The sequence below is a fragment of the Staurois parvus genome, unplaced genomic scaffold (genome assembly GCF_062004578.1).
Source record: "Staurois parvus isolate SC_StPar_1 unplaced genomic scaffold, SC_StPar_1.0 ptg000468l, whole genome shotgun sequence".
Classification (NCBI taxonomy): domain Eukaryota; kingdom Metazoa; phylum Chordata; class Amphibia; order Anura; family Ranidae; genus Staurois; species Staurois parvus.
In genome coordinates, this window is record NW_028318264.1 from 5,006,488 (window position 1) to 5,027,409 (window position 20,922).

General features: G+C 40.2%; 1 protein-coding gene across 1 annotated transcript in view; it reads left to right on the forward strand.

Moving 5' to 3' along the window:
• Window positions 1–20,922, forward strand: part of PTPN3 (protein tyrosine phosphatase non-receptor type 3) — a 235,213-nt gene that overhangs the window by 203,258 nt on the left and 11,033 nt on the right. The window contains exons 21-26 of the mRNA XM_089689065.1: window positions 590–680; window positions 2,334–2,395; window positions 3,165–3,311; window positions 6,166–6,294; window positions 7,065–7,210; window positions 17,297–17,432. Coding sequence (XP_089545191.1) covers window positions 590–680; window positions 2,334–2,395; window positions 3,165–3,311; window positions 6,166–6,294; window positions 7,065–7,210; window positions 17,297–17,432 — 711 coding nt within the window. The remainder of the gene's footprint in view (window positions 1–589; window positions 681–2,333; window positions 2,396–3,164; window positions 3,312–6,165; window positions 6,295–7,064; window positions 7,211–17,296; window positions 17,433–20,922) is intronic.

Below are 20,922 nucleotides of genomic sequence, written 5' to 3' on the forward strand. Positions count from 1 at the left end.
GCCTGGTCAGGAAATCCTCAGGAGGGAAAGGGGTTAAATATATATCAAAATCACATAAAATCACACTGTAGCTGCACTAAGAAATTGCATTAGAAATCGGATCAAAATCGCTCTGCCCCAGATGATCCTAGCTGTCTATCTTCATTGGGTCAGCATGCTATTATGTTTAGTTGCTGTATGCATAAAATTTTGCTTAATTGATCCTTGTGCTATGTTTTAAATATTGTCCAGTATTATCATATGAGCCAAAATGCATTGCTATTAGCTAGATATACAGGTTGATTCTGAAGTAAACATACACAGACACTGGATTTGTGTCTATGGGACAAATGTCAATCAAGAACTGTTGGCAGATATGATGCATAAATTGATTCAGTATGAAACTGAGTATAATTACATTCTACGCACTTTTTGTTGCACTTACAGCACAGTGTCTGTGTTTGATTGTAACACTTGTCAGAACAAGCCTTAATACTTTTAATTCAAAAATAATGGCTAGATAAAATAAACAAATGTATACATGTTGATACAGCTTCAGATGCATCATTGCTTTCTTAATTTTCTCATTCTTTCGTTAACTGTCGTGTAGCAACTATATCGAAAGAAACCTGGGCTTGCAATCACATGTGCGAAAACTGGCCAAAATATGGATAAAAACAGATATAAAGATGTTTTACCATGTGAGTAACTATACAATTTCTCATTTGTTAGTCATAAGGATGTACTGTATGTTCTGTTTATAATTCTAAGTAACTTTTATGAATAAAAACTGGTTCAGTAAAAGACATAAATAGTTATTTATGTGACTATATGTGAGAAAAAATACTCTAAAGAAAAGATTTAATGTTTTTGAGGGTCTCCTGGCTCTAATTGTTATACATAATTTAGAGTTAGAATAATTTATACCTGTGGTTTACCGCTTCTGCTCAGCATATGATAGCTAAGCAGGTCTGAATGGCTGTAACTTTCTTTTTTACTTTCTACCTTCCCTTGTTTCATTTCTTTCCATCGCCTTACATTGTCCTTGCTTAACTTCCATCCATCTGCTTTTTTCTTTTTTACTTCTTAAAGTACAACTATGGCCAAAATAAAATAAATTACATACATCATTTAGTCTGTCACTATTATTAACACAGCAGTGCCCCTATAACTATGTTTAGTACCTTATGTTCTGGCCGGTAAATCTGTTGTTTTTCAACTCCCTTTAACAGACCAAGCTCCTCAGCAAAAGTGTCACTTACAGGGTTGAGTCAAACCATTTAACACTGACAGGGTGCTTTTAATGATCAGATTTCATTTTTGAAACATTTTTATCCCAAAAGAAAAAAAAATACTGTAACAGCTTTAAATTGTTAGTCACTTATGTAAAGCCAATCTAAATCTACCAGTCCATCTAACACCCTTCTTTCCACTGATTGACAATGCTGCTGTCCAGTGGTGGCTACGATGCACCTCCATAGATACAGTGGAGGAGTGAGGGACCATAGAAAATGTTTGGTTTACACCAGAGTGGTACAGTCCTCTGTTAATGACCATGTTAAGTGAAAATACTGATATAGAGAATTTACGGCCTACTGGGCATTTCAACTGGGCTAAACCTTCAGGCTGGCCATGCTTTTTTTTTTTTTTTTTTCATCCAACCAGCAGGTGAGGTATTGTATTTTGAAAGCGGGGATACTTCCTGGCTGCCAGAAAACACTGATCAGCATTGCCAGCTATAGCCGGCGGCACTGATCATGGCTGACTGTACACAAGTTGATTGGTAGATCAACTTGTGTTCAACTAGCCTGCCCATACATGGATCAAAATTTAGCCGATCCCTACTAACCTGGCAGAGTTTTGATCCATTTAAGGTCAACGTTAAAGTCTTATGTGGAGGGCTGAGTGATGTGAACTACTTTCAGTTTGGAATCCCATACAGGACTTTATTGACTGATATGGATTTGTTTGTCTATGCAGCTTGAGACCTCGCCCTTATTTGGGAATTCTTATAGAGGAACATTCTGGACATTGATAACTGCCTGTGTAAAATGTAGCTAAGTAAACATTTAGAAGAGAAACACTAGACTCAAGCTTCTTCTCAAAAAATCTTTTCATTTCAGTAGCCATTCAACTCCTGAGGTGGAATCACATGACCGAGTAAAAAGAATAGTGGGGACCGGATATGTTTCCAAAGACCCAGACTGGTTTATTGTATCTATTTAAAGAGCTACAATTAAGGTTTTATTATTTAGAGGATAGTGCTAGTCTGAAGATGAACATATGAATAGAAAATAAACCATTTAAAAGTGCTGTAATTAATATAAAGATTGACATTATTATTTCATCTACAGATGATGCTACTAGAGTACTCTTACAGGAAACTGAAGACTACATCAATGCTAGCTATGTGAATGTAAGTTATTGCATGTTCCTGTAAAGTGATTGTAGGAGTTCAGTATCAAACACTTAGAGAATTCAAAGGAAATTTTCAAAAACATGAATAGCATGTTGCCTCCTGTCAGCAATATACATAATATAATTCACAGAACTTTTGCCTTCTTAGTGTTTGGCTAATTCAGTTGGCTTGCAGCTGATGCAAGAGTGAGAACTACTCACAAAACATTAAGGATGAGAAAAATGTCATGGAAACACTCCACAAGGGGAACATTTGTTTCAAATAATAAGTGAACTAATTAGTGAAATTAGTGATAAAATTGTAGCTGGTTAGACAAACCCTTTGAGATAATTATATATAAATAGATTGTAGGACAATGAAGTATTAATAGCTGAGCAATTAATTGGTTTACCAGTCTGGTACAAAAGGGATGATAGAGGAACAAAACGTTCTAAAATTCTTTTATTGTTGTGTGCATGCATTTTAATTTTTTTGATGACTTTTGAAATTGTTTAACTGCTTTCAAATAAAAAAAATAGAACTAGAATCCTATTCTTGGCATTATGTTTACAGATTCAGAGACTCTTGAAGAAAACTTTTTTAATTTACAACTGTCTTCTGGAAAATTGTAGACTCTTGCCTTTTCTGTTAGTTGTACATTTGATCAATTGAAACTGGAGAATATACAGTACATTAAAAAAAAAAAAGACCGTCCATCTTATCTTTTGATTGGTAGGTGCTATGGCACAAGGTATATTGTGATCATGAAATATGTTTGTAATTGCAGATGGAGATCCCATCATCTAATGTAGTAAACAAGTACATTGCTACTCAAGGACCCCTTCCACATACATGTGAAAATTTTTGGCAGATGGTTTGGGACAACAGATTATCTCTTGTCATCATGTTAACAACATTAACTGAACGTGGAAGGGTAGGTGTTTACAATGTTCATGACTAATACAATGTCCATGACTGATATTGCTTATGGACCAATTTTACATTAGCAATGCCGCATGTTTGCATGTTACTTGCAATAAGCAGTTAATCCAGGAGAACGCTTCAACACAATAATGAGCACTAAACGCTTCAGAAGTGCTTATTATGTTTTACACAGGTTTTCCATTGAATTACTCAGTGTAAAGCAGTTATTTTCTTAATTTTAAAGTGGACACTTATTTCACCACATATACTTTGTAGTCAAAATAGAGTTAAAGCAGAGCTCCACCCGAAAGGGGAAGTTCTGCTTTAAGCCTTTGTCCCCCGCTCCCCATTAAGGATTGGCATCTCTGGGGAGCGGGTACCCGAATTTGACACGTACCCGCTCCCACTTCTGCTGCGATCACCTCCCCCCCCCTCCCGACTTGTAGTCTTCTGGGACACGTGACAGGTCCCAGAAGACTGTGGGTCCATTCACAAAGCGCAGCGCTTCTCGTGCATGTGCAGTGGGCACTTGGCTGTAAAACCGCAAGCTGTCACAGCCGGGTGCCCACATTGAAGATACCGGCACCAGGGAGAGAAGACGGCCAGTGAAACCAGCAGAGGTGAGGACACCGCTGGACCGAGGGACAGGTAAGTGTCTGTATTTTAAGAGTCAGCAGCTACAGTTTTTGGAGGTGCTGACACTTTTTTTTCAGGTTGAACTCCACTTTGAAGTATTTTTGGTTAGCGGTAAGTGATTAGTAGTAAGGTACTTTGTATTCATACATTACAAAGTCTCAGATTCCTAAGTTATACCACACAATGGGGTAAGAGTTTCTATCCATTTCATAACCAGAATAGACTTTTTATATAGACCTACTAGCTATGAATCTCCTTTCCCATTAGCTCAGCTGCCACAGTGATATACAAAGTGAAGAGGAATTAGCTTTGGAGCAGTAGCAATAGCCTGTTAGAGACATGAATGACAATAAAACATCCAAAAGTGCATTAGATACTGGAGGGGCGCTATCCAACAGTTATGACTTCAGTGCATTCTGTGTTTGGCATTTCCACGGTATCCAGTAGGTCAGGGCTTAAAGTTTCGAGTCTAGACCTACTAGCCAGGCACAAACCTTACTCTCCACCAGTTGCCCCACCCAACCTTGCCCAGGTCCGCCTCCAACCCCGCCCCACCCCCAGCCCTGCCCCAACCATGCCCCCTTAACGCTTATGAAGTTACATTTTTCTTTAGAATAGAGGCTAATAGAAAGCAGGTTTACATAATCAAGTCTCATAGTGGATAAGAGGCCAGACTGAGCCTAGAACCTAATTTATGAAACCTATGTAAATGTGTAATGTGTATTCACAGCATCTCTGTTATTATATTAGAAAATCACATAACACATTTTCTGCCATTAAAGTATTAAAGGACACAACGTGTTAATAACTGGATGTAAGGTCTATCCATAGACATAGGACAATTGTCACCGAATCCTGGCAGACTGCCAGAGGCATCCCCTGGTGACCATTTGTTGCATATACTATGTGTATGTTCATGTCACTGATGTGTAAAGGTATGACACCATGACTGGTGAAGACAACTCGGTATTCTAAAAAGCTTGCACTAAAGTATATTAGGTTAGCTAGCAAAAAGGTGTTGCTTACATTTTCACATCCTTTCTACTATCTATTGCTAACATGGCATATTATTATTACCGTATTGAGTACAGACACCAAGAGAAAGCACTATGCAAGTTTTCAGGTACTACTAAAAGCTATACAACATGTACAATAGGGTGTTTAATAAAAGATTAAACTTTATAAAAACTGTAGGAGTGGAGGATGGACCTCTAACTGTACTCAAAAAATGTACAAATAACCATACATAAACTGAACATAATTTCCACAGACCATACCCCAAAAATACTTCAAGGTCCCCCAAGGCGGTGGAGAGCGGGCCTCTCCTTGTGTCCCCTGCGGCGGTGGAGAGCGGACCTCTCCTTGTTTCCCCTGCGGCGGTGGAGAGCGGACCTCTCCTCGGGTTCCCCGCGGCGGTGGAGAGGGTGTCTCCTCTCAGCGGAGGAGAGCGGACCTCTCCCGCACTTGTCCCCTCAGCGGTGCTGCCAGTGTAAAACCGGAAGTTGGAAACTGAAACTCTGCTTCACAATGAGACTTGGAGTGCAGGTGCAGCTGCTCCATCCATCATCTGTGCTCGCCACACAGGAATTTCTCCTGGCATTTGGCGAGCGGGCGAGCGGCTTTTTCAAGCCCTGCAGTAGGTAATTGTCACTCATAACATTTTTGGCAACTTTCTACAATCGTAATGGTCAAGCTACTTTGTGCTGTTACACTCAGGTAGGCCATAGACTTAGCCGATTTCTGCAACTCGTGATTGCAGTAAAGAAATTTGCTTAATTCTGCCATCATTACAGACAGTGTTGACACGGGAATCCCTCCTACGGAGCTATTGTGTTCTACTGGCGAGGATGCCATCCCTGCCAGGAGAACACAGTGATTATAGCTAGTGGCTATAACAGTTGCTAGAAATAAGCGCATGTAAAATCCTGCAGGCTTGTGTACCCAAGTTGATTCATCAATTACTTAGGTACATTCAGCCTGCCCATACATGGTTCGAATCTCGGCCGGTTCCTGCTGAGCCAACCGAGATTCGAACAGTCTACTGCCGGTTTAAGATTCCTTGTCTGATAACCTCAAATGAAGGCTGTGTACTTTCAGTGACACAAACCGTTTTATAAATGTTACATATTTAATAATCAATATAAATTTTAGCCTTTTACAAGGTATGTCATATATAATAAAAGTGTATTATACTCAGTAGCTGTCTGCTTTTTTTTTCTTCTCTATAGACTAAATGTCATCAGTACTGGCCTGATCCCCCTGATTTAATGGATTATGGGAAATTTATGGTGAAATGTAACTCAGAAGACTGTACAATTGCTTATGTATTCAGAGAAATGATAATAACAAACACTGAGGTAAGAGTAAAACATAGCCACCTGGTTTTGAATACTTCTACACAATGAAGTAAATGTGCCTTATTAATACTGTATTTGTCCCAATATCTGCAATACTCCATTAATAGAACTTGAAGGTATTTTATCAGTTATGCTTTTAATATGCTCTTAGAGTTTCAAAAGAAAAGATCATCACTTTAAAAACCTCACAGGAGCTTTTAAAATGTTTACGTACAAGCCCATTGGAGCACTTTGTGTTTCTGTGGCTAAATATGAAGCTTTATAATAATGCCAGTTAGTATCCAGCCCCAATTATACATATGCGTACCTATCCCAGTATGGGTGCAGGCATGCAAGAGCGAGGTCAGTTATCAGCAGATGTATACTCAAATTTTATTGTAAAGTTATGGCACTGGTTTTCTTGGGATTGAATACATAAAGAGTAACAGAAGAGCAGAAATTGGTTCACCAAGCTTTCTCCAGTGCTGATCATCTAAGCAAAAGCCTAGGCCAAATGCCTATGCCTTTGACAGGTGTAGCTGCAGCAGAGTCTGGCCGAGGTACAGAAAAACAGGAGTGAATAACTTGCATGATATTAAATAAGCCAAGCAGTAATAGTAGGGACTGTGTATGCTATTCCATGGCATAAATATTACCCAGCCATGACGCCCATAGTAAACCATATGTTTACGTATGTTGACTCACTATATTACAGTGTTAAGAATGTGTTTTTCCTTTTTTTGTTCATTGGTATCAGTGTTTTAATATGTCTACAAATGTTTTATTTGCAGACAGGAGAGGAGTTGCCAGTTTCTCATTTGCAGTACGTTGCTTGGCCTGATCATGGTGTGCCTGATGAATCATCTGATTTTCTGGAATTTGTTAATTGTGTAAGACAAAAAAGAATAGAAAACCAAGCTATTCTTGTCCATTGCAGGTAATTATTTTATCTGTAGAGCGTATTTTGATAAAGAATAATATTATATACATGGTAAATTTGGTTTTCTGGTGGGAAATGACTAACAAGATGAGTCATGTACCAAACCATATAAATAGTCCTGTTAGCACAGGAATTAAACTCTTCCCACTGAGTGAAAGAGTGATTATGCCAATAGTACACTTATGCTTAGATATTTTATAAAAAGCATATATGTTTTAGCTGGAGTAATGGCTCAATCTAAAAAGGCCCACTGGACAAAAAAAGAAACCACTCTTTATGGGTTTAATTATATACTGGATTCATTAAAAAACTTAGTCTACTTAAAAATGTATTTTATCTTCCCAAAAATGTCTGCAGTGTAATTCATTAGGCAGGTTCTGTGCTATGCAAGGTAAATATTTGACACGCAATAAACAGAATCCTGTATGTCACATGGGGCTGTAACAACACTGCTAAATGAGTGTATAGAGTCAATTAAAAAGTCTCTGAATTTAATCCAGTAGTTGTAAGCACTTCAAAGCATCAAGTTCTAATGCAAGCTATAAGGGACTCTGGAGGGGACAGGAAAAGTGTTTTACGAGCAGTAGGAAACGCTGGAAACCACCAGTGCTGCTGCTGGCTTGGAGAGAGAGAGACACAATGGAACCACCTGGGAATTACTCTGTGGGATATAGATGTTTACACGCGCTTTTACTACTACTTCTGTTAGTTGCTTTCTTGTAACAGAAAACATGCTCCAGTTCTTCACTCTGTCCATATACAGGTGAAACTCGAAAAATTAGAATATCGTGCAAAAGTTCATTTATTTTAGTAATGCAACTTAAAAGGTGAAACTAAAATCCACAATCTCAAAAAATTAAAATATTGTGAAAAGGTGCAATATTCTCGGCTCAAAGTGTCCCACTCTAATCAGCTAATTAAGCTATAACACTTGCAAAGGGTTCATGAGCATTTAAATGGTCTCTCAGTCTGGTTCAGTAGGAATCACAATTATGGGAAAGACTGCTGACCTGACAGTTGTGCAGAAAACCATCATTGACACCCTCCATAAGGGAGGGAAAGCCTCAAAAAGTAATTACAAAAGAAGTTGGATGTTCCCAAAGTGCTGTATCAAAGCACATTAATAGAAAGTTATGTGGAAGGGAAAAGTGTGGAAGAAAAAGGCGCACAAGCAGCAGGGATGACCGCAGCCTGGAGAGGATTGTCAGGAAAAGGCCATTCAAAAGTGTTGGGGACTTTCACAAGGAGTGGACTGAGGCTGGACTCAGTGCATCAAGAGCCACCACACACAGACGGATCCTGGACATGGGCTTCAAATGTCGTATTCATCTTGTCAAGCCACTCCTGAACAACAAAAAATGTCAGAAGCGTCTTGCCTGGGCTAAAGAAAAACAGACCTGGTCTGTTGCTCAGTGGTCCAAAGACCTCTTTTCTGATAAGAGCAACTTTTGCATCTCATTTGGAAACCAAGGACCCAGAGTATGGAGGAAGAATGGAGAGGCACACACTGCAAGATGCTTGAAGTCCAGTGTGAAGTTTCCACAGTCTGTGTTAATTTGGGGAGCCATGTCATCTGCTGGTGTTGGTCCACTGTGCTTCATTAAGTCCAGGGTCAACGCAGCCATCTGCCAGGAGATTTTGGAGCACTTCATGCATCCTTCCGTAGACGAGCTTTATGGGGATGCTGACTTCATTTTCCAGCAGGACTTGGCACCTGCCCACACTGCCGAAAGCACCAAAACCTGGTTCACTGACCGTGGGATTACTGTGCTTGATTGGCCAGCAAACTCGCTTGACCTGAACCCCATAGAAAATCTATGGGGCATTGCCAAGAGAAAGATGAGAGACATGAGACCGAACAATGCAGAAGAGCTGAAGGCCGCTATTGAAGCATCCTGGTCTTCCATAACACCTCAGCAGTACCACAGGCTGATAGCTTCCATGCCACGCCGCATTGAGGCGGTAATTGCTGCAAAAGGGGCCCAAACCAAGTACTGAGTACATATGCATGCTTCTACTTTTCAGAGGTCCAATATTGTTCTATGTACAATCCTTGTTTTATTGATTGCATATAATATTCTAATTTTCTGAGATTGTGGATTTGGGGTTTTCATGAGCTGTAAGCCATAATCATCACAATTATGACAAATCACGGCTTGAACTATCTTGCTTTGCATGTAATGAGTCTATCTCATATATTACTTTCACCTTTTAAGTTGCATTACTGAAATAAATGATCTTTTGCACAATATTCTAATTTTTCGAGTTTCACCTGTAGAACATCATGCTAACATAAACAGTAATGTTTATATGTACTGTGTCTTTGCATTCAGTGCCTTGAAAACGTATTCATATCCCTTGAAATTTTCCACATGTATTTGTCATGTTATGACCAAAAACGTAAATGTATTTTATTGGGATTTTATGTGATAGACCAACACAAGCTGGCACATAATTGTGAAGTGGAAGGAAAATGATCAATGGTTTTTAAAATTTTTTACAAATAAATATGTGAAAAGTCTGGCGTGCATTTGTATTCAGCCCCCTTTACTCTGATACCCCTAACTAAAATCTAGTGGAACCAACTGCCTTAGAAGTCACCTAATTAGTAAATAGTCCACTTGTGTGCCATTTAATCTCAGTAAAATACAGCTCTTCTATGAAGCCCTCAGAGGTTTGTTCGAGAACATTGGTGTGTTCCTTGGCCTTCATGATGCTGTTTGTTCACTAAACAGGTCAGGGAGAAGTTTAAAGCAGGGTTAGGTTATAAATAATTTCCCAAGCTTTGAACATTTCACGGGGCACTGTTCAATCCTTCATCCGAAAATGGAAAGAGTATGCCACAACTGCAAACCTACCAAGACATGGTTGTCCACCTAAACGTACAGGCCGGGCAAGGAGAGCATTAATCAGAGAAGCAGCCAAGAGGCCCATGGTAACTCTTTAGGAGCTGCAGAAATCCACAGCTCAGGTGGGAGAATCTGTTCACTGGACAACTATTAGTTGTGCACTCCACAAATATGGCCTTTGTGGAAGAGAGGCAAGAAGAAAGCCCTTGTTGAAAGAGAGCCATAAGAAGCCCCGTTTGTAGTTTGCGAGAAGCCATGTGGGGGACACAGCAAATGTATGGAAGAAGGTACTCTGGTCCAATGAGACCAAAATTTAACTTTTTGCAAAAAACTAACACTGCACATCACTCTGAACACACCATCTCCACCGTGAAACATAATGGTGGCAGCATCATGTTGTGGGGATGCTTTTCTTCAGCAGGGACAGGGAAGCTGGTCAAAGTTGATGGGAAGACAGATGGAGCCAAATACAGGGCAATCTTAGAAGAAAACCTGTTACTCTGCAAAAGACTTGAGACTGGGTTGGAGATTCGCCTTCCAGCAGGACAACGACCCTAAACATGCAGCCAGAGCTGCAATGAACTGGATTAGATCAAAGCATATTCATTTGTTAGAATGGCTCAATCAAAATCCAGACCAAAATCCAATTGAGAATCTGTGGCAAGACTTGAAAATTGCTGTTCACAAATGCTTTCCATCCAGTCTGACAGAGCTTGAGCTTTCTTGCAAAGAAAAATGGGCTAAAATTTCACTCTGTAGACGTGCAAAGCTGGTAGAGACATACCCAAATAGACTTGCAGTTGTAATTGCAGTGAAAGATGGTTCTACAAAGTATTGACTAAGGAGGGCTGAATACAAATGCACGCCACACTTTTCAGATGTTTATTTGTAAACATATTTTGAAAACCATTTATCATTTTCCTTCCACTTCATAATTCTGTGCCACATTGTGTTAATCTATCACATAAAATCCCAATAAAATACATTTATGTTTTTGGTTGTAACATGACAAAATGTGGAAAATTTCAAGGGGTATGAAGGCAATGTATAAATCTGTTGTCATCCTAGGAAAGGAAGTGTGTTAGGACTATAGAGCACCTCTTCTTCTCTATAACATAAAAACACTTCCTGATGGCATTGTTTGAGATAACATTGCACTTATCAATATAACAAAATACTTTTCATGTTATATTCAAGAGTCCAAAATGGGAGGAAATAAGAGACGTTCATTGAGTTTGCATACACTTTAAAGGAAAACAATCCCAACCCCATGATAGCATGCCATTCAAGACGGACTACATATTTACCTAACTTCTTTTAAACCCACCCAACTCAAGCTCAAATATGGTCATTTTAAATTGCAACCCAAAACATTTACAAGCATAAACAGTATACATTTTTATCTTTAAATCAGTTGTGTGTGATACAGGCAGAAAGGCCCTTCTTTAATAATAAGCCCTCACACAGTGCTCCTGGACAGTTAAATCACTTTAGAAACTTTGCAGGAGTCCATGAGGTCGCTAAAGTCTCAAAAGCAACCTAAGTAAAATTTTTTACTGCAACATATTACGTGTGTTAGATGGTTTCTTACATACCGTATTTGCCGGCGTATAAGACGACTTTTTGACCCTTGAAAATCTTCTCAAAAGTCGGGGGTCGTCTTATACGCCGGTACACATGTTAGGGGGGCTGCGGCATTAAGTACAGGGGTTTGCAGGGGCTGATGTCTCTTACCTGGATCCAGTCCCACGACGATCCGGTCCAGGAAGCGCGGCGTCTCCTTCAGTTCGGCCACTGGATGTTCGTGCGGCTGCTCGGCTCCGCCTCCTCACCGGTGATTGGCCGCCAGAACTGTAGCTCAGGAAAGGCACACAGGCGGCCAATCACCGGCGAGGGGGCGGAGCCGAGCGGCCCCGCGAAAATTGAGTGCCGGAGCAGCAGGTAAGTGTTCTGTGTAGAGGTGCTGCTGCAACCACATATGCTGGCTGCAGCAGCACCATACGAGAACAGGGTCAGCAAGTCTCAGTGGGAGGAATAGTGCCCCATCATTGGTGTCACTGATACCAATGATGGGGCACTATTCCTCCCACTGATACCAACGATGGGGCACTATTCCTCCCACTGACACCAACGATGGGGCACTATTCCTCCCCCCCACTGACACCAACGATGGGGCACTATTCCCCCCCCCCCACTGACACCAACGATGGGGCACTATTCCCCCCCCCCCACTGACACCAACGATGGGGCACTATTCCACCCCTCACTGACACCAATGATGGGACACCATTCCTCCCACTGACACCAATGATGGGGCACTATTCCTGCCACTGATACCAATGATGGGGCACTATTCCTGCCACTGATACCAATGATGGGGCACCATTCCTGCCACTGATACCAATGATGGGGCACCATTCCTGCCACTGATACCAATGATGGGGCACTATTCCTCCCACTGACACCAATGATGGGGCACTATTCCTCCCACTGACATCAATGATGGGGCACTATTCCTCCCACTGGTGTGCATTGGAAGAGGGGTAGTCTTATACGGCGCGTATAGCCCAAACACTACATTTTAGCAGGAAAAGTAGGGGGGTCGTCTTATACGCCCAGTCGTCTTATACGCCGGCAAATACTTAGTCCAAAGTTGTATTCTGAATCTTCAAGGCATGATTGATAACGATTCTTTCACAGCTGTGAGTAGCATGCTACCCATCACAGAAAACACTAACTAACTGGTCAAAATGATGTATATATAACATGTTATATATAAAGATTTAATTTTGAAATCTGACAATTTCCTAAATATTGGCATGTGAGTTCAGCTTAGGCCTATTCTATCTACAAAATACCAAGTGGGATTTGTCACAAGTCATGAAAACAGTGATGATATTTGTAGACTTGTGCACCCTAGGTAGATATTCTACTCCCACAATCTTTCCTCCAGGTTGCTTTGAGGACTATTGTAATCATTTTCTTCTGTTGGGCCAGGCTCTCTAATGCCACTGACAAGCATATGTGAAATATTTTAACTTCAAACCTAATCTGATCTGCCTCACACACTGGGCATGGTTGTTCCCTTGAAGCACAATCATTTGTTCTAGCTATTTAATCTCTAGATTGTTTATCAAATAAAGTTAGCAGGCTATTACAATGCACTGGGTATATTGTCAGAAGATACCTTTACTGAACCTAAATATCTTCCTGTGGTAATTTTGTTTCTGTTTCAGGTCTTTTCATAGGCTAAATGTAAAGCTCTAAGTTTCTGTTCTTTCAAAAATACTATAGTATGCTACGTTCTCCTTTGACTTCCATTTGCCTTATCTTGGGATGCACCTCAAAATGCCTGTGACTCCTTAAAGCTAATTATCATTCAGTGATCTGGCATTTCTGTCTCCTCCTAGAACAGTGGTCTCCAAACTTCGGCCCAGGGGCCAGATGCGGCCCCTTGATTGTCTTTATCTGGCCTTTGGGGCACTATTCCTCCCACTAACACCAACATTGGGACATGATTTCTCCCACTGATATAAACTACAGAACACTATTGCTTCCAATAACACTAAAGATGGTGCACTTTTCCTCCCGCTGGTACCATCAATGGGGTCCTATTCCTACCACTGACATCCACAATGGATCATAATTCCATCCACTGATATAAAATATAGAGCACTATTTACTCCCACTAACACTAAAGACGGGGCACTTTTCCTCCCACTTATACCATCAATGGTGCACTATTCCTGCCACTGACACCAATGTTGGGGCCTGGTCCTTCCACTGACATCAGTATTGGGGAAATTTTTCTTTCCTTGGTACCAGTGTTGGGGAACCATTCCTTCCACTGACACCAATGTTCCTCTCACTGATACCAATAATAAGGCGCTATTCCTTCTACTGACACCAATGATTGGGCACTATTTCTGCTGCATTTTGCACTCCCACTGGTCAGAGTCTGGCCCCCTTAATGTCAGACCAGAAAACTGGCCCTTTGTTCAGAAAGTTTGGAGACCCCTGTTCTAGAATAATGGAGAAAGCTGTGGTGGTCAAAGTGACCTTTTTAGCAAATACCTTGTACCTTTTCATGTAGTTTCCGTTTTTACATCACATGCTCCGTATTGTGCATTCAAAATGTTATGGTTTTTTTTTCCTTCCTGCTAGGTCTCAAATAGCTAGGTACATGCTCTTTAAGACAGAGTTGTTAAGTTTTGGTTAGAATATTCAAAGATTCAGCTTAATGATTTTTAAATATTGTTTACTAAAAAGAAAAACCATGCAAGACATATTTACAGAAAATGTATCGTAAAACAGACCTAGGCAGGAGTAAAAATAAAAGGGTTTAAACATGCGCAGTTTGGATAATTTAAAGATTGTCCAATCTGATTTTGCAAGTCCCTGACCCTCAAAAGTGACTCTTAGAGCATAAAATGTGCTCTGAACGTCATCTAAATCACAACAATAGAAGAACACAGTCTGCTGAACATAATAGTACACAAACAGATGTTGCCATGGTTTAATTGCACATAACATGTAAACATTCACAGTGCAGGGAGGAAAAAGTATGTGAACCTTTGGACTTAATAACTGGTTGACCCTCCTTTGGTAGCAATAACCTCAACCAAACGTTTCCTGTAGTTGCAGATCAGACCTGCACAACGATCTGGAGTAATTTTGGACCACTCCTCTTCACAAAACTCTTTCAGTGTAGCAATATTCTTGGGATGTCTGGTGTGAATCGTTCTCTTAAGGTCATGCCACAGCATTTCAATCGGGTTGAGGTCAGGACTCTGACTGGGCCACTCCAGAAGGCGTATTCTGTGCTGTTGCAGCCATTGTTTTGTTGAATTACTTGTATGCTTTGGGTCATTGTCCTGTTGCATCACCCATCCTCTGCGGAGCTTCAGTTGGCGGACAGATGGTCGTACGTTTTCCTGCAAAATGTCTTGATAAACTCTGGAATTCATTTTCCCATCAATTAAAACAATCCATCCAGGCCTTGAGGCAGCAAAGCAGCCCCAAACCATGATGCTCCCTCCGCCATGTTTTACAGTGGGGATCAGGTTTTAATGTCTGTGTGCTGTGCCTTTTTTTCTCCACACATAGTGTTGTGTGTTCTTCCCAAACAACTCAATCTTGGTTTCCTCTGTCCACAGTATATTTTGCCAGTAGTGCTGTGGAACATCCAGGTGCTCTTTTGCAAACTTCAAACGTGCTGCAATATTCTTTTTGGACAGCAATGGCTTCCTCCGTGGTGTCCTCCCATGTACTCCATTCTTGTTTAATGTTTTCCTTATTGTAGATGTGTCAACAAAAATGTTAGCATGTGCCAGAGATTTCTGTAGGTCTTTAGCTGACACTCTGGGATTCTTCTTTACCTCATGCAGCATTCTGCGCTGTGCTCTTGCAGTCATTTTTACAGGACGACCATGCCTAGGGAGAGTAGCAACAGTGCTAAACTTTCTCCATTTGTAGATGGTCTGTCTTACCATGGACACATGAACATCAAGGCTTTTGGAGATACTTTTGTAACCCTTTCCAGCTTCATGCAGGTCAACAATTCTTGATCGTAGGTCTTCTGAGAGCTCTTTTCTGCGAGGCATGGTTCACATCAGACAGTGCTTCTTGAAACCAGTAAACCCAAAACAGGTGTGTGTTTTTTAAGGGCAGGACAGCTGTCAGCAACACATCCAATATCATCACACTGATTGGAGTCAAGGTTGGCTCACTCCTGGCTCCAATTAGCTCTGGGAGAAGTCATTAAACTAGGGCCTCACATACCTTTTCCTCCCTGCTCTGTGAATGTTTACATGTTATGTGCAATTAAACCATGGCAACATCTAATGTTTGTGTAGTATTATGTTCAGCAGACTGTGTTCTTTTATTGTTGTGACTTAGATGACGTTCAGAGCACATTTTATGCCCAATTCATGCAAAACTCCATGTAATCCCAAGGGGTTCACATACTTTTTCTTGCAACTGTATACTGTCATAAATCTCTTGTTCAGCCTGGGGGCTGAGCAAATAAAATATAACAGGTTTCTCTGTCCTAGCACAGCAGTGCAGATGGATGAATAACCCTGCTTGGCTATTTATATTCTGAGAGCTGTCGAACAGAGCAGGTTGGAATGACCACCCATTGAGCAGATTATAGCAGGTTCACTAGGAACCGGCTGAAATTCACATGTATGACCAGCTTTATATCTCCTAGTGCTGACCTAATTTATCTCACATTTATATTACTATCCTTTAGAAGCGAGTTCAATCCGCACCATATCAAAACATACAGCAGCAAAAGTACTTAGTTCAAGTTCAGCTCAGGGGTTAAACAATTATTAATGTAGGAAGCACAGACAGTTAGTAAGAGTGGAATCAGTGGCAATGCGGCAACAAAGATTTTTGTGCAATTAGTAGTTCATGAAAATTGGGTACCTGTCTTGTTCTCAAGGTCTTGATCAGCTTCATCAAAGAGACAGGACTAAACACTAACCATTATGTGTGAGCTGTTACTGACCAAATCCTACCAAAAAAATGACATTTGTAGTTTTGTATGAAACTATTCTTTAATATAGGGTTTGTTTTTTATGAGAATACTGTTTGTTTTTTTCCCACTTATCTATGTATAAAGGATTAATCTAAAGACCTTGTAGTTCATAGAAACATCTATGGGGACTTGACTGAACCCTCAGTGACATTTATAAACTTTTTTGCTGCTATTCATGATCCTGTGCCCCCCCATGTCTCACCGTCAGCTTGACAGCTGAATTCCCAGTTTAAAACTAGAAGTCAGTAATACAGGGAATTCAGCTGCCAATTTGCAGCGATTATTCAGTGTAACTTTGCAAAATGTACAAAATTCACTCTTGCCGTCTTGTTAGAGCTAGTCACAAGGTTGTTTGCATTATGAGACCAACTGAGGCTGCAATGTAATATTGGTCAAATCCATAATGAGTATATGACCACCAGTCCTGAATTGGTTAATCTACTGGTTCAAAACAAACCAGCTCTAACTTGCAATCCACAGTATTAAAGTTCACATTCTTTTCATATGTCTTGAACACTTGAGTATTTTGGTATTATTCTTTTGGAAATTCTCAGTGAGAACAAAATGTCTGAGTTTCTTTTCACAGCTGTTGGTGCAGCCCTGAGGCTCTGCTGCCATGTATAAGGAAACGAAAGCTTTGATTAAAGATGTATGCACCTTAGGAAAGTTATACTGCATTTCTTTTTACAGTGCTGGTATAGGACGTACTGGTGTTCTGATTACCATGGAAACAGCAATGTGTCTGATTGAACAAAACCAACCCGTGTATCCTTTGGATATTGTGAGGCAGATGAGAGACCAGCGGCCTATGATGGTTCAGACATCGGTTAGTAAGAACTTTGTATTCATCTGATATACAGATGATTCCTTCATTGTAATATATAAAAACAGCTGTTTACAAACTGTATTGAGTTATTACAAAGATAAAGAATATACTGTATATACAATGTATATAAAAAATATGTACAGTGTATTGCCCTTTTGAAGAAAACATCACCCATATTCTGCACATTGTACATGCTTCAATTGCAAAGCTGATAATGTGTGTGTGTATAGCTAAAACGTTCTTTTTTATTTCGGATAAATAAGGAAATAACTAGGACACCCGTCATGTTTCTTTTTGCTGTGTTTTCCATTTGGGGAGATTTCACTTCTGTCCAAAAGCCACATCAGGAAGGAGGCAATGTCTCCAAAGATATTGGATAACCTCCCTAAATCTGTTGTCACTAGAACACATGTACCCATTTCGCTTCATCTCTTTTTCCCTCTGTGACTATTGTTTCCAGTACAGAAAACAGAGATGATAAAATTTGTCAGAGTAATAGTGAGGGGAAACACAATAGTAAAACGTTGACAGAGGTTCTAACCCTTCCCCACTTTAACCAAAGTGAGAAAAAAAAAAAGTTTACACTTGACATACATAAATAGAATATATCAGGGCTCAAAATGAGCTACTAGCCAGGACTTAAGAGTTACTCGCCACCAGTTGCTCCACCCAACCCCTAACCTACCCCATCCCTAATTCAGCCCCTAAACACACCCTCATAAATTATCTCATGAAATGGCACTGTTAAATATTTTATGCAGAATGAAGGAAAGGGAGGGGTGGAAGGAAGGTAGGTCGGTCGGACTCACATGCTCATTCAGAAGCATCAGAGCTGTTGGCTGTTCTGTGTTCAATTTCCCGCCCATATATCCTATGAAGCTGCACGGACTGGATTGTTGGCGGGCACAGGGGAAGGCAGAACAGATCCAACCTCTCCTTCTCCTCCCTCCTTCTTCAAAAAAGCAGCTGGAAGCCATGGGAGGGAGAGGAGGAGAGCGGCTTCCAGCTGTTACATTGAAACACATACAGGAGATCGCTGCTTGTCACCGCTGCACAGATCATACCTGATCATTACGTTTCTCTTCCCCCCCCCCCACTGTGTGCTCCTTAGTGCCCAGCCCCTCCCCCTATCCACACCAATAGGAGACTGGGACTAAGGAGCACACAGCGTGGGGGGGAAGGAAACAGAACGATCAGGAATGATCTATGCAGCGGTGACAAGAAGCGATCTCCTGTATGTCTTTCAATGAAGCAGCTAGAAGCCGCTTCTCCTTCTCTCACATGAAAATACCAATTTATGTACTACTAATGCTTATAGCTTCTTTTGCTCCTTGGATTTCTTTTTAAATTTTTATAAAACATAGACTATCAAAATGCACCAGCATTTACTGTGCATATTTCATTAAGTTTTTCAAACTAATACTTACCATTTCCTTGACATTTTTGAAATGAGAATACACAAATTTACCCCACTTTCAGTCAACAAATGGCCAACCAATACTTCTTCTGAAGCTCATAATTATTCACAAGATTATGCACTATTAAAAAAGCACCTGATTAGTGTAATAGGCGTGGAGCTATTAATTATTCCTTCCCTCTGCATTGATTATTATTAATAATTTTTTTTATCCAAAAAAATTAAACTGCATATGGAATACTGTATACAAAATATAATAATATGAAGTAGCTGCTGGTTTTTTTTATATATATGTTCTTTATTTTTTCAAAATATTCACATTCACGAAGAATGTGACAGAATATATAATCATGTCCAAGCAACGCAGCATTCAAATAAGTCACAAGGATGCATGCATTAAAGTTCACCTTTAAGGTAAAATTAATGAATACAAATATTTTTGCTGGAAAAAAATGTGCATTTATTATTTTTCCCACAAGAGCCTGCAAAGAATTGCATCTGCAATCAGTGGATCATGGGTGCAATGTCACGCTCCTGCAGACATGTCCAGGAGCTTTCTGCCCGTACCTGTGTAGGGCTTTTAGTTCGAAAGCTGGAGGAGATTTCAATGGAATACAAGTGCGCTAGTCTATTGAGAGCTACAAGCCATCTGCCTCGGTGGCAGATGAGACTTGTAATTTATTAATTTACAGATCTCTGTGAATGTATGATGTGGCTGTGCAGATGGAGCCGCGCACAGCCATACCAATTATGAATGTGACAGTGGCTGTGGGGAAGAAAAATACAGGTGGAACATTTTCTAAAGGTGAACTTATCCTTTAAGATCATCAGATAACTTACTCAGACATTCCAGTATAATATCTTTTAGGGTTCATCCAGTAATTGTAATATATCAAAATAGCAAACATTACTATCTGTGCTTATCTGATCAAAAAAGAAAAGGTTGCAACTCAATATTGGAATACCTAATACCTGGAAAATAGTCAGTGAGTGCGCTGTCTCTTTAAATTATAAGGTGCATAAATATCAAAAATACATCAATAACCAGTTGCCGGCCAGGCCACAGCAAAAATACTGCAGACCGGCAGCTCTCCTGCGCCAGATTGCATACATGCAGGTAATCTGGCCCTTTTGGGTAGGGGGCACACACGCATATCACCCTGGCTATGTTGCTATTTGCTGCCGTACATGCCGATCAGCGGTCCTGGCCAATGATTTATGGCCGAGACCTGTTGATCGGCAGACCAAATGACAGGAGAGAGCTCCGTGTTAGTAAATGTGCAGTTTTTTTTCCCTGTAGGGAGTATAAACCAGGACATTGCTTAGTGAAAATGCCACACCATAAACATATCACACCTTGTTAGGCACACAGTTAACCCTTTGATTGCCCCTGAATGTTAACCCCTTCCTGGCCAGTGATATTAGTACAGTGACAGTGTATGTTATTAGCGCTGATCACTGTATTAGTGTCACTGGAGATGTCCGTGTCATTTAGTCAGTTCCCACCCAGTTTCAGTTAGTGTCAGATTGCCCTCCGCACTATCACAGTCCCACTATAAGTCGCTGACCACTGCCATCACTAGTATTAAAAAAATTAAAAAAAAAATCCAACATGTATCCCACAGTTTGTAGATGTTCTACCTTTCACAAAAACCAATTAATATACACCCTTTGGGATTTTTGTTTTCCTAAAGACATGTAGCAGAATACAGTTTGGACTAAACTTCAAGAAAAATGAAGAAATTGGATTTTTACATTTTTTTAATTGGATGTTTTATAGCAGAAAGTAAAAAAAAATAGCTTTTTTTTCAAAGATTTCTGTCTTTTTTGTTTATATAATAGAAAATAAAAAACCTAGTGGTGATCAAATACCACCAAAAGAAAGCTTAATTTGTTGGAAATTTTTTTTATATAACTTTAATTTGGGTACAGTGTTGCATGACTGCGAAATTACCAGTTAAAGTAGCACAGTGCCAAATCGCAAAAAATGGCCTGGTTATGAACAGGGTAAAATCCTCTGATGAATTGATCACATATTTATTGATTTATCAACTTCAGCTCCAAATAGGTGAA